General features: G+C 38.9%; 1 protein-coding gene across 1 annotated transcript in view; it reads left to right on the forward strand.

Annotated features, from left to right (window-relative positions):
* stt3b (STT3 oligosaccharyltransferase complex catalytic subunit B) overlaps positions 1-13,535 on the forward strand; it is a 103,153-nt gene that overhangs the window by 69,391 nt on the left and 20,227 nt on the right. The window contains exons 4-6 of the mRNA XM_059945414.1: positions 5,260-5,325; positions 7,457-7,556; positions 13,127-13,225. Of these exons, the coding sequence (XP_059801397.1) occupies positions 5,260-5,325; positions 7,457-7,556; positions 13,127-13,225 (265 nt within the window). The remainder of the gene's footprint in view (positions 1-5,259; positions 5,326-7,456; positions 7,557-13,126; positions 13,226-13,535) is intronic.

Consider the following 13,535-nt stretch of genomic DNA (forward strand, 5'->3'; position numbering starts at 1 on the left):
AATCCCCATCAGATGCACAAATTGGCCGATTACACTGCCAAGTTTAGTATGGCGCAAGAATTGAGCACTCATACCCTAGTGTAAAGATAAGTTATTCCATTAAGCACTGTTGCAACAAAACTAGAACAGCATGGGCGACACAGAAAGATTTGGTTTATTATGAATTATGAATTGTTTTTCTTTCCTCCACAATAGCAAAGCAGTTAGCATGATGCTAATAAAGCTTGGAGCAACATAATTTGGATTTCAATCCCGATATCGTTTGTAAGGAACTTGTATGCTCCTTCTCTCCCTCCCCCCCCCCCCCCCCCAAGTACATGGGTTTCCTCTGGGTGCTCCAGTTTCCTCCCACATTCCAAAGATATATCATTTAGTAGGTTAATTGGTCATTGTAAATTGTCCTGTGATTAGGTTAGTGTTAAAGAGGGGGATTGCTGGGCAGTGTGGCTTGTCGGGCCAGAAGTGCCTGTTCCACTTTGTATCTCTAAATAAACACATAAAATAAAAATTCTCTGAGTAACTGCATATGCCTTCTCATCTTAATTTTACTTTAAAGTTCCGTAACTTAGAGAAGTAGTCAAAGGGAGAATCAATCACTTCAGGTGGTAGCAGCTGTTGGTGTTGTTTATTTTTTTTACTGGCTGGTTAATTAGATGGAAAATAATGTCTTGTGATTTTGATGAAAATAACTATTTGTTTGCTATGTCAATTAATTGTGGCACATTGAATGTCACATTTTGGACAAAACGCTGAATTCTTACAAATACCAATATTGGAGAAGAATTTGATCTGAACTTGATTACTTACCCCACCATAGGAATTTTTTTTCAGATATAAAACAAAAGGCTTGTGATTGACGAACTAAATGCAGTACTTGGATAGTAACTTCATCTTTAGTAAAATCAGTTGTTGTTGGCTTTCAGTAAAGAAGTTTTTCAAGTGGATGTTACATTTAGGGTGTTTTTGTATATTTCTTTAACATTAGATAATTAAGAAAATATATTGCATGATAATAGCCAACAGAAATGATAGCATTCTAGAACTTGGGGGCACAGTTTCCATCATATGAAATATTTGCCTCTTGTACCTGCTGCATTTCTCAGTGAAATCGTGTCTGAAAACTCAGTGCTGCTATCCTATGCTAACCTCTTATTTCTTGATTTTCTTTACCTTTATCAGTTTCTTGTAGCTACAGTAATTGAGTCTCCCCAGCTCTCTTGGGTATGTAGTTCCAAGCTTTCACTGCTCTCTGGGCTTTGAAGCCTATTTTCAGTCCAACATGTCGAACTACTTGACTGCTTGCTCCAGCCAGGAACAAGAGTTTTCACTGAGATTGCCTTGAATTCATCTTGAGTAAAATAGGGCCAGTCTGCTTAATCACTTATTATTAGAGGAACCCAGCAGGCCAGGCAGCATCTGTGGAAAAAGAGTACAATTGACGTTTTGGGCTGAGACCCTTCATTGGGACTGGTGGTCTCAGCTCGAAACATCGACTGTTTACTCTTTTCCTTCTCGGGAATCAACCCGATAACCCCATACTACATTGCCTGTTTGCAAAATTTTCTTCCTTGGGAAGGAGGTGAGCTCTCTGCACAATATTCCAGATGCCATATATAATTGCTGTAAAATATTGTTTCATGGAATCATAAAGAAGGGAGTAGACAATTCTGCTCAGCACTTAAATGCTGACCAGTAGATTCCCATCTATTAATTCTATATATACTTGGCCTATAGCCTTCTATATCTAGGTGATTCAAATGCTTATTTAAATAATGCTTGATTCCAAATCAAGCCTCTATTAAATCTCTTACTTTCTTCACTGTGAACTTTACCTGATAGGTCCCATGATCTAGAATTCACTCCTTAAACTGTACTGCTTTCCCATCTTCCTTTATGAAGAACCATTCAAGCTACTTTATTGATCCAGCATTTGGTTACCTGCGCTAATGGCATCTTATATCTAATCACTTCTATGCAATGCCTTAGGAAGCTCTTCTACATTATAGTTGCAATGTAGCAACTGGTGCTCTGTAGGGCAAGGCGATTCCAGGCTCAATCTGGTCATTTTCGTAACAGCAGCTACATCCATCCTTGTTATCACTGACCATGGATATAGGAATGGTTGTACTTGTTTCATGCTTCTGATTCCTGCTCACTGACTGCTCCGGTAAAAACTCCAGTACGTGCTGGATGATGACAAGATTGTTCTCAGCTGTGTTGCTCACTATTATTCAATATCTCACTGAATCTCTCAGTTCACATTCACTCTTGGGTTACCGATGGCACTGGAGTAGAAGCCTTAAGATCCCACCATTAAATCTTTTGAAACTGACTGTATCAAACTCAGTTATGTACTTTTAGAGAAAGACCATATAAGTTGCTCGTAAAACACTTTCAAGGAACGGGACCCACCACTCCCACAATATGCATGACTTATCACACACAAGTAAGGCAGAAGCAAAAGGCCATTCCTTCAAGTCTTTCCTGCCATTTGGTTGGACCACATCTGGCTTTCATACAGAAGAAGGGTGTCAGCCCAAAACATCAACCATTTATTCATTTTCAGAGATGTTGCTTGACCTGCTGAGTTCCTCCAGCATTTTGTGTGTGTTGCTTTGGATTTCCGGCATCTGCAGACTTCCTCGTGTTTGCATCTTCTTTGTTTTTCCATCTTCAAGTTACATCCATCGATGCCCGTACACTTTGCTAGCATGGCTCCTGTAAGACCCATTCCTGACTCCATTGTTTGTTTAGAGAGCTTTGAGTTAGTCCTGACGAAGGGTCTCGGCCTGAAACATCAACAGCGCTTCTCCCTATAGATGCTGCCTGGCCTGCTGTGTTCCACCAGCATTTTGTGTGTGTTGTTTTGTTTGTTTTATTTCTTCATTAATGGATCACTGTGATTAGACTGACATTTATTCTGCACCCCTAATGACACCCTTTTATACCGACTAGAAGGCTTTCTCAGCCACTTCATTGACCAGTTGATTTGTCCACACTTGTTGATCAGAAAACACATGTAAAGAGGGTAAGAAAAACAGAATTCCTTTCTTGCAGGATATTTGTAAATTAAGTCAGTTTTTATGACAATCCAGTAGTTTGTTGCTTTCATGATCCTGGAGTTCTAAAAGTTTGAGCGAACTTAATTTAAAAAAATAAGCTTCAATTTAATTCCTCCTGCTCAGAAGCCAACATAATATTTGCCTTCCTTGTGGTTTGCTGTAAATGCATGTTGAATTTGTGGTTTCCACCATGTTTCCCTGAACACCAACACATTTCAAATTCTTATCATTTAAAGAGCATTCTCAGCAAATCTGTTTCATAGCAAAGCTTATGACCTCATGTTTTTTCCAAACTTGATCTACATGTCTTCATTTATTCAGTAGGTTCAGCTGGTGGCGCAGTGACATCAGCGCCGGACTCCGGAACGGAAGTTCCTGGGTTCGAATCCTGTCGGGCCATTCCCGAGTACGCTTTCCATCCATGCTGGGTTGAGTGTTGAGCTCACAACTCGACCTCATAAAATAAAGAAAAATACTGCGAAATGTCTGTGTGAGGAGTGGCGCACCACGCATTGTAAGGCATGAAAATGCCCGACGCTGGCCTCTCAGGCCTGAGTCGACAACATCAACATTCATTCATTTGCTAAATTTATCTATATCCCCTGATTATTTTTTTTCTTCATCCTGATCACAACTCATACTGCTACTCAGTGTTGTTTTGTGAGCAGTCTGATTTGATTTGATAATGTTGATTGGGGAGCTGCTTTGGCACATCATTGGTCGTTGTCCTTTATTGCTATAGTCTCTTTTCTGTCCCTTGAAACAGTTGTCTTTCCATGCCCTGATATTACTCTGATGCTGTGCATTTTGATTTTGTTTATTTTCTCTGCTGTACCTTTGTTGGGCCTTCTGAATGTTCAGATAAACCATGTTAATTAGTTTGACCTTATCTGTTCTGTCAAATGCGATTTCCCTATTATAAATCCATTCCTGGCTCTGTTTAGTTCTATTATTTTCTAAGTGCTCTGTTAATACTTACTTTATAATTTATTTTATCATTTCCCAATTAAAATGGCTAAGCTATCAGATTTGTTGTTCTCTGCTTTGTCTTCTGTTAAGAACTGTGATTACTGCTTTCCAATCTGCTGGAATAATCCTAGAATCTATGGAAAATGGGATGATAACCAGTGCAGCCTCTATCACCACAGCAGCTAAACCTTATTATGCAAGACATCAGGAAACTGGGAACTTAAGCTTTTCAACCCAATAATTTCTGTATTTTTTAAGCACCTATCAATTTTGACTTATGGAAATAACTTTAAGAAGGGAAGATGCCATTGACGAGTTTGTCCCAACAACATCTCCAAAGATATAAATTTGCCCTAAAACTTCTTGCCATTATCACTTAGTACTGTGCACCAAATAGAATTGCTATATTTCACATATAATAGCCAGGGTAAGTTGCAACAGGGTAGTTGTATTATGCGTTTTTGTATTGTGCTTTGTTTTACAGAACATTTACAATTTTTCAATCACATACATAAATTATAATAATTTGATTTTGGATGACTGTCTTGAACTCTTGGAGATTTGTAAGCAATTGTGAACCAGAAGTATTCCCCTTTGAAATGTGAGGGGAACCTCTCCACTCAGAGAGTTGTGAGAGTGTGAAATGAGCTGCCAGCATGAGTGGTGCATGCAAGCTCGATTTCAACATTTAAGAGAAGTTTGTATAGGTACATGGAATGGAAGGGTAAGGAGGGCTATCGTCCTAGTACAGGTCAATAGGAAAGGCAGTTGCAACGTTTGGTGTGGACTAGATGGGCCAAAGGAACCTGTTTCTGTGCTGTACTTTTATTACTCTCTCAAATGTTTCCAGTTTAATACTGTTGGCTTCCAGTGATGAAAAGTGTCTGATACAAGCTTTCCATATGTTAATAATGCACTGCATATGAGAACCTCTACATATGAACTGCCATGATATTATTAAATTCAGAAGTCCAACTTACTTAAGCTTGTTCCTACAAACAGCAGAACTAGTTTCTTCCACTTTTATTAACTATCTTTTTTTTCATCCTTGCATGCTTTTGATGCCATTCATTACAATAATAGGGGAGGTTTGACTTCTATATTGATTTTTGTATATTTTCCAGCTTAGGAACGTCTGTAAAAAATGCGACCCATTCATTACCTGTAGATGGCCTGTGTAATTCTATAGTTTTAATGTTCAATGTAATTTTTGTATGGTTCCTTCTAGGTCAAATCTGTGAAAACAGGCTCTGTTTTTTGGACTATATGTTGCTGCTTGTCCTACTTTTACATGGTAAGGAAGGTCTAATCCTGTTTCATTATTACATGGAGTTCTATTAATGCTAAAAATAATTTGATGGATTATGTTTCTCTTGGATCCTAAGGGCTGATTATCAGAGAATCATCCTTGTTAGTTTGCACCATGCTGTATAAATCAGAGGACACCATGAAGGCTTTAGGCCCTGACATCGATCTTTTTCTGTATTTCTGAAGTCATGGTGCAAAGCTTGATGTATCATTGGCCAAGATGTTCCTATGCTGACACACCGTCAAGCATTTCTCTGATGGCCTGGAAAGATATATGTATATGTCCAGTCCACAAAAGTAAGGTGAAATCTAATCTAGCTAATTAATATCCCATTTATTCCTGTTCATTATCAGCAAAATGATGGAAAATGTTAATGAAAGTGCCATCAAATAATACCTATTCATCAATAATATGTGCTCTAGTGCTCAGGTTCGATTTAGCCAGAACTATATCTCCAGATGTTTTTGCAGACTTGATCTAAGTAGGTACAAATGAGCCAAATCTTGAAGGTATGTTTAAAGTGTTAGAACTTGACCAACTTAATATCAAAGCACTTTGAAGCTCACAAGCACCAAACATAAAAAAAGATACTTCAAAACGTTTTTGCTGGAATCTAAAAGCAAATTAAAAACTGGTGTTCTGAAATTAAAATAGGGAATGCTGGACATGGCCAGACAGCATCCGTGGAGGGGGGGAACAGAGTTAATTGTTTTAGGTTGATTACCTTTTCTTTCATATGAGATCTGGTCGTTTATCAGCAAAGTGATGGAAAATGTCAATGCTACCTGAGTTGTAGAGTATATCCGGCATGTTTTTTTTGTTCTGTTACATTCCTGAAGGAATTCCCTGGCCAATGTCATAGACTCAACTATAAGATGCTTTCATGAACCTTCCTCAGTCATTTCCTAATAATTTTAGTGTTTTGAATTCTATTCACAAATCCTTATAATGAAGAAATCCATTCCTGCCTCTACAAAGACTCTTAAAAACATTCAGGTAATTCCTCACCATGAACATCCTGATTAGAAAGTTAACCAGACCATCCACATAACTGCTGGACATCAGATAGAGAGCCTTGACATCAGTGAGAACAAAACAGCCGCCTTCGCTGTTATTCATACAGCTTAAGTAATAAAAGTAATATACAGTATATCTTGTAAAAACACAGTTTTCCGTGGCTTCCTGCATAGATTTCTCTGGATTAGGAGGTGTAAACATCTGAAAGGACAATGACAAAGTGTATGGGAACAACCGCACCTTTTAACTTCCCCCATCAGCCCTGTGCCATCCTGAATTAAAAATATAGATATTCACTTTATTATCATTGGATAAAAGTCACAGAATTCTGTGCTAACAGCAATACAAGATTGCCTTTGTTAACAGGACTACAGTGATTCTCAAATGTAGTAGATAAGTAGATAACTGATACCTCACAGGGGAAATATAGATGGGCATATAGGGCCAATTTTACCTGTGATTCTTAATCAAAGCCTAGTTGGCTTTGCTTTTTGAACTTGGCTTGAGGGAAATGTAGATAGGCGTGCAGGATTGGCTCTGCCTGTGAGTATTGGGGGAGAGACATGATTCTTAATCCTTTCCTAATTGGCTTTGCTTTTTGAATTTGGCTTGAAGAAAACACATGTTTTTTAATTGATAAATACATATTTTTATAGTCGATTTCAGCTGGGTTTTATCGTGTAGACAGCAAAAAAGAATTTTGCAAGAGAATGATATAGATCAATATCGTGACATTATTAAATGATCCCAGCTAATGAAGTGATATGAATACCAATCTACAATAGTAAATCAGTAATGGTTACAAAGAGTTCAGTGAGTGAAGTGAATGTGTGGATTGGGTTATCGATTCTTTACCCAAATCCAAGGACTTGGTCTCAACCATCAGTTAATTAGGAAGATTAAAACATATTCCCAATATTGGATGTTTAATTCAAGTGCCTAAACTGAAATTCTGGCATGTAATGTAGCAAATGAGACTATGTGAAGTCCTTATAATTCAGCATTGAACTTGGGAATCATGGGGCATTTTTCTCATGCATTATAGATGTACTTGTATTTTATATTTTTATTTTGATTTATTTTTGCACCTTGATTTCAGGTATCTGCATGGGGTGGCTACGTGTTCATCATCAACCTTATCCCACTACATGTATTCGTATTGCTACTGATGCAGAGATTCAGCAGAAGGGTTTATATAGGTCAGTAAAGAAATCAACAGACTTAACCTATTCCTTCTGCTACTTAGTGTGCTTAGATTAGATTTTAACCCAATATATCAGCCAATGTTGCTCTTCTGTGGATTTACAGAAGGCATTCTTTGTCTGAAGTGGTTTAAAGTTTAAATCATTAGAAATGAATGTGGAGCTATTTTTCTTCAGTCGTCAATCAAGTTAAATTTGGTTAACTTATTTAATGAAGTGTTGCAAATTATGCAATCATTTATTTCGTGGATTTTGTCCTCCAGTTATGGGTGAGTGATGTGGAGAGAGGAGAGGAACTAAAATTACTTGGGGAGGAGATAAAAAACACTCTTAGACTAGTTAAGTATTTTCCCTTTTCCTCCTCATACCAAATCATTTGTCTGTGAATGAATATCTGGAATCTGCAAGGGTGTATATGAGAGAGCGAGATTTAATAATTTCATTAGGTAGATGTATTCAGACTTCAGTACTTCACTCCGAATAACATGTTGCAATGAGCTCAAAGTATGCCTAAAAATAAATACCTTGCAAAATTAATGATTTCAATGAATAATATTTCAGAAACCATTTGCTTCATATGGGGATGTTATGAATATTTAAAGCTGAAGTTAAGTAACAGCTGCTGTTGGGGAGAAAAGGTATATTGATAAGTAGAGGCAAGCTGCAGACAATAATACCTGTACTAGGGTGATTTAAATGTGCAGCTTCTGTGTGCGTATAGAACTGTGCGAAAGTCTTAGCATATATAGTTGCAAGAAAAAGTTCATGAACCCTTTGCAAATGCCTGGTGTTCTGCATTAATTGCTCATAAAATGTGGTCTGATCCTTCTTCTTAGTCACAATAATAGACAAACATAATCTGCCTAAACTAACAACACAAACAAGTGTACTTCTCATCAATACTGAGTACACCATTTAAATGATCACAGTCAAGGTTCAAAAACGTATGTGAACCTCTGGGGTAATGGCTTCTACAAAAGCTCTTTGGAGTCAGGTGTTCCAATCAGAGATGAGATTGGAGATGTGGGTTGCAAAGGTGCCTTGCCCTATATATATAAAAAAAAACACAAACTCAGGTTACTGAAAGAGCCTGATCTTCTCAAGAAAGATCAGTTTATGTGCACCATGCCATGATCAAAACAACTTTCAGAGGACATTAGAAGAAGAATTGCAGTGATACATGAAGCTGGAAACAGCTACAAAAGCATTTCTAAAGACCTGAGTGTTCATCAGTCCACAGTAAGAGAGATTGTCACAAATGAAGGAAATTCAGTACTGTTGCTACTCTCCCTAGGAGTGGGCATCCTGCAAAGATCACGCCAAGAGTAGAACATGCAATGTTAAAGGAGGTGGAAAAGAACCCAAGGGTAACAGCAAAAGTCCTGCAGAAATTTCTAGAACCCTAGATTCTGTGTTCATGTGTCCACTATAAGAAAAGCACTGAACAAGAATAGTGTTCATGGAAGGACACCACAGAGGAAACCACTGCTCTCCAAAGACATTGCTACAAGTCTCAAGTTTACAACAGACCACCTGCTTCTCAGATAATGTTCAGTGGACAGGTGAGACAAAAGTTGAATTTTTTATGTTTGAACATTGCTATGTTTGAAGGGAAAAGAGCACTGCACACCAACAGCAAAATCTCATCCCAATAGTGAAGCATGGTGGAAGAAGCATCATGGTTTGGGGCTGCATTGCTGCCTCAGGACTTGGAGAGCTTGCAGTCATTGAGGGAACAATGAATTCAAAATTGTATCAAGACATTTTACAGGAGAATGTCAGGGTAGCAGTCCGTCACCTGAAGTTTAATAGAAGTTGGATAATGCAACAAGACAGTGATCTGAAACACAAGAGAATAGTTTAAAAACAAGAAAAATTGTGTTTTGGAATGGCCAAGTCAGAGTCCAGGCCTTAAACCAGTTGAGATGCTGTGGCATAAACAAACAGTTTTGTATGGAGGAATGGTCTAAAATTCCTCCTCAGCATTGTGCAAGTCTGATCAGCAGCTACAGGAAACATTGGTGGAGGTTATTAATGTTAAATGGCCTAATTCTTCTCTTATGTCTTATGGTCTTAATGGAGTTTTACCAGTTATTCAATACAAGGGTTCACATACTTTCTCCAGCTTGGTGGTGAATGATTGAACAATGTGTTCAATAAAGACATGAAAAATACAATTGTTTGTGTATTACTAGTTTAGGCAGATTGTACTTGTCTATTATTGTGACCTAGAGAAAGATCAGACCAAATTTTATGAGTAATTAATGCAGAAACCAGGTAATTGAAAAGGGTTCACAAACTTTTTCTTGCAACTGTATATATAACTAGAGTGCCTAAGACTTTTGCACAATACCATAGTAATTTTATGTATTTCATTGTACTGCTGCCACAAAAAAAGCAAATCTCATGACGTGTGTGTGATAGTAAACATGATTCTGATATGGGTCTCTATTGTGGACTGAGTGGGAAGGGGGCAGAGAGAGGGGAAATTATGGTTGTGAAAAGGGGAAGGGAGAGGAGAGGGAATGGGAAGCCCAGGGAGGCATTCAGTAATGACCAGTTGTTTGGAATCAAACTACCTTGCCTGGGTATGTTTGCACCCGCACTGCCACCTGTCCCATACCCCATTCCAACATCATTTGCTCCCGCTAGATTTACGAACTTGCTCTCTGCTCCACGTTGACAAGTACAGCACTGTCCAAAAGTGTTAGGCACCTTAACTATATCCATGTGCCTAAGACTTTTGCATAGTACTGTATCTGATTGGAAATTTTGTGGTGAATGCCAGGTAGCAGATCAATTATCTGTTGTAATCAAGGTTTTTAGGTATGGTGAAAATCTGATGGACTAGATAGCTTATTGAAGGGCACACATCTGTCCCATAAGTACGTAAGAACAGACTTAGACCTGAGGGAATGAGTTCACAGCAGATTCTATAGGCTTATGTAAACATGACACAGTTCAACAGCAAAGTGTGTTTCAGAGGATCATCCTTGTAATTCAGGACCCTGCTAATGTGAAGAGAGGGATTTACCATGAGTGCTAAGTGAAGTATATCCATGACAAATGATTTATCTTTGGTTACTAGCCCTAAATGTGGTGAGTGCCAATTGTTTAGCGTACACTCAGTTGCAAAGGGAAGTTCAAATGGCAGCATTTAAAACCCACACGCCTAGCTTACCATAGGCTAATTAATAGACAAAGATAACTAATTCTAACCAACCCTAATGCCCAAGTCCTGCTGAAGGGTTTCAGCCCAAAACATTGGCTCTTTACTCTTCTACATAGATGCTGCCTGGCCTGCTGAGTTCCTCCAGCATCTTGTGTGTGTTTTACTTGGATTTCCAGCATCTGCAGATTTTCTCTTGCTAAGGATAACCAATTAGAAGCTGAGAGCAGTGTTTAACAAAGTGAATGAAAATCGGCTGCTTGCCATGATTTGAGATGGAAGACATTTGAAAGATACATTAAGCCAGGGCCCTCATTGGTCTTCTCAAATGGACGTACCTAACTTAGCACATAGAATATATTCCAAAGAATAAGATGCTAAAGGGATTATTGTACAGTTGGCCCTCCTTATCCACGAGGGATTGGTTCCGGGACCCCTCGTGGATAACAAAATTCGCGGATGCTCAAGTCCCTTATTCAACCTGTTTCAATGCGGTGGATCTTAGGACCCAGCGGAACCCAATACCTTATTTAACCTGTCTCAGGGCGGTGGACATTAGGACCCAGCGGCAGAGATCTGAATCCGCAGTGTTTCTGTTCACGAAAATAATCACGATAACGATTGAAAATAAAGTGGAAATAATAAAGTGATCGGAAAGAGGTGGAACACCATCAGTCATTGTAAAAAAGTTAGGCTTTGTCGGTCAACGATTGGAACGATTTTGAAGGATAAAGTGAGAAAGGCTGTGCCCCGATGAAAGCTACAATTATTACTAAGCAAAGCAGTGGTATAATTATTGGGTTTGGTGGGTTTAGGTTTTTGATCCTCCACATCAACCCGGCACAGTGGAGAGCACACTCGATAACGATCTGTCACTAGGTCAAACTCAGGAACTTCCCGAGCTCAGCGCTGAAACATGCATTCTTAAGTATCTTATATGCATAGAAAGGTAAAATGTATACTATATACGAATGCAAATGTTTGACTTACTGACACTAAATAATACCGGATGTACCTGTTCAGACTTACTTAGTAAGAGAACTTCCGATTTTTTTTCAATCCCGTTCCACGATAACCCACGCACATCCTCCCGTATACTTTAAATCATCTCTAGATTACTTATAATACCTAATACAGTGTAAATACTATGTAAAATAGTTGTTATACTGCATTGTTTAGGGAATAATGACAAGAAAAAAGTCTGTACATGCTCGAACAACAAGTGCTGGAAGAGCACTTCCGGGTTTTCGCAATTCGCAGTTGGTTGAATTCGCGGATAAGGAGGGCCGACTGTATTACTGATATTGCTGTTCTGCCAGGAGCCTTGTGCCTAATCCTGCCGTCCTGACTGTTGTACACACTGAGCAGGGAGCCTGAATGCAAGGAGTGTAATGTAAACGCCTGGCTTCCCATTCCTTTGTCCTGTCGTGCCAGGCTCAAAACCAACGGCTCTGTGGCTCTGTGTGGAGAGGCTGCCTGTGAAGCCTGGTGCTGTGACAGACAGGACAAGTGGTGTTGCCGCTTAACACTGAGTTGTGGGCTTGGTGAGTTTGGCCCGTTGCAAGCCACCGGTGGTACCTGTCCCACATATTGGCAAATGATCTGAATTTTGTGGTTTCCCTCATTAGATGTGATGGAAGCTGCTGTCTCATTTCTGTGGCTGCACACCTCCCCCTTGCCCTGAGATTTCTCTGTGGGAATAGGCTTCCGCCACGTCCATCAATCAGTAAAGAAAGAACCAGAGTATCCAGGCAGACTATCAAAACGTATAAAAACCACTGCTTATACCCAGCAATAATCCACACTTGCTGTGCCAGCAAGGGCTCAACCCTGAGCCTAGGATGTACGTAGGGTTTCTCAGATCTGTTAGTGTTAATGCCGGGGAATCGAGCACCAAAATGCATTGGAGCTCTGTAGGATACTTTTAAGATGGAGACTTCTGTTGAAGATCTCAGTGAACTTATCAACAAGTACAAGAGTTTCCAGTTGTACTGGTTACTTTTAACCAGCTTTATTAACATACCCAATCATTTACCTCTTGTTTCTTACCTGATATAACAATATTCCTGATTTCCGTGTTAGAGGATCTTTCCTTTGCCCCAGAACTTTTGTCAACAGCATGGAAAATCCTGCTCATTGGCAACTGTCAAAATATGATTGGTTTGCTAATATCTATATGCGTATTTATTTGGAATAATGTTTTAATTTGAGCTTCATGATACTGTGACACATTTACTTCTCAGAATTAAATAATGTAGCCCAAAAAAAAAATGATTGTGGCCTTTTTCCAGCAATTAAAAACTGATTTTTTTTAAAGTTTGAGTACTTGGGAATAGATATTTGTAAGGAAATTTAATTGTGAAGTATTTGCTTACTTAAAAAGTGTAAACTTTTACAGCTTACAGCACATTCTACATCGTTGGCTTGATCCTATCAATGCAAGTGCCCTTTGTGGGGTTTCAACCAATCAGGACCAGTGAGCACATGGCGGCTGCAGGTGAGCGACTTCATTTTAAAGTGCAGTATAACTTTGTTCTAAAATCTTCTGTCCTCGACTCTGTGATCTGTTAGGTGTTGCTGGCTCTTTCTTAGTTTGCATTTATAAATTATCTTTCAGAAAAACATTTAACGTAATCAATCCGGAAATATATAGCTGAAGTTTCATGTGTTTATTCTATTAGAGATGCTGCACCTTCTGGATGTTGGCATTATGTAGTGCTTTCAAGATGGATTTGTTATGAAGGTCGTAGTAAAAGTCAAAGCACCCACACTTCCGATATGCTTGAAAATTTCCAAGCAGCCCCAAG

The sequence above is a fragment of the Hypanus sabinus genome, chromosome 20 (genome assembly GCF_030144855.1).
Source record: "Hypanus sabinus isolate sHypSab1 chromosome 20, sHypSab1.hap1, whole genome shotgun sequence".
Classification (NCBI taxonomy): Eukaryota; Metazoa; Chordata; class Chondrichthyes; order Myliobatiformes; family Dasyatidae; genus Hypanus; species Hypanus sabinus.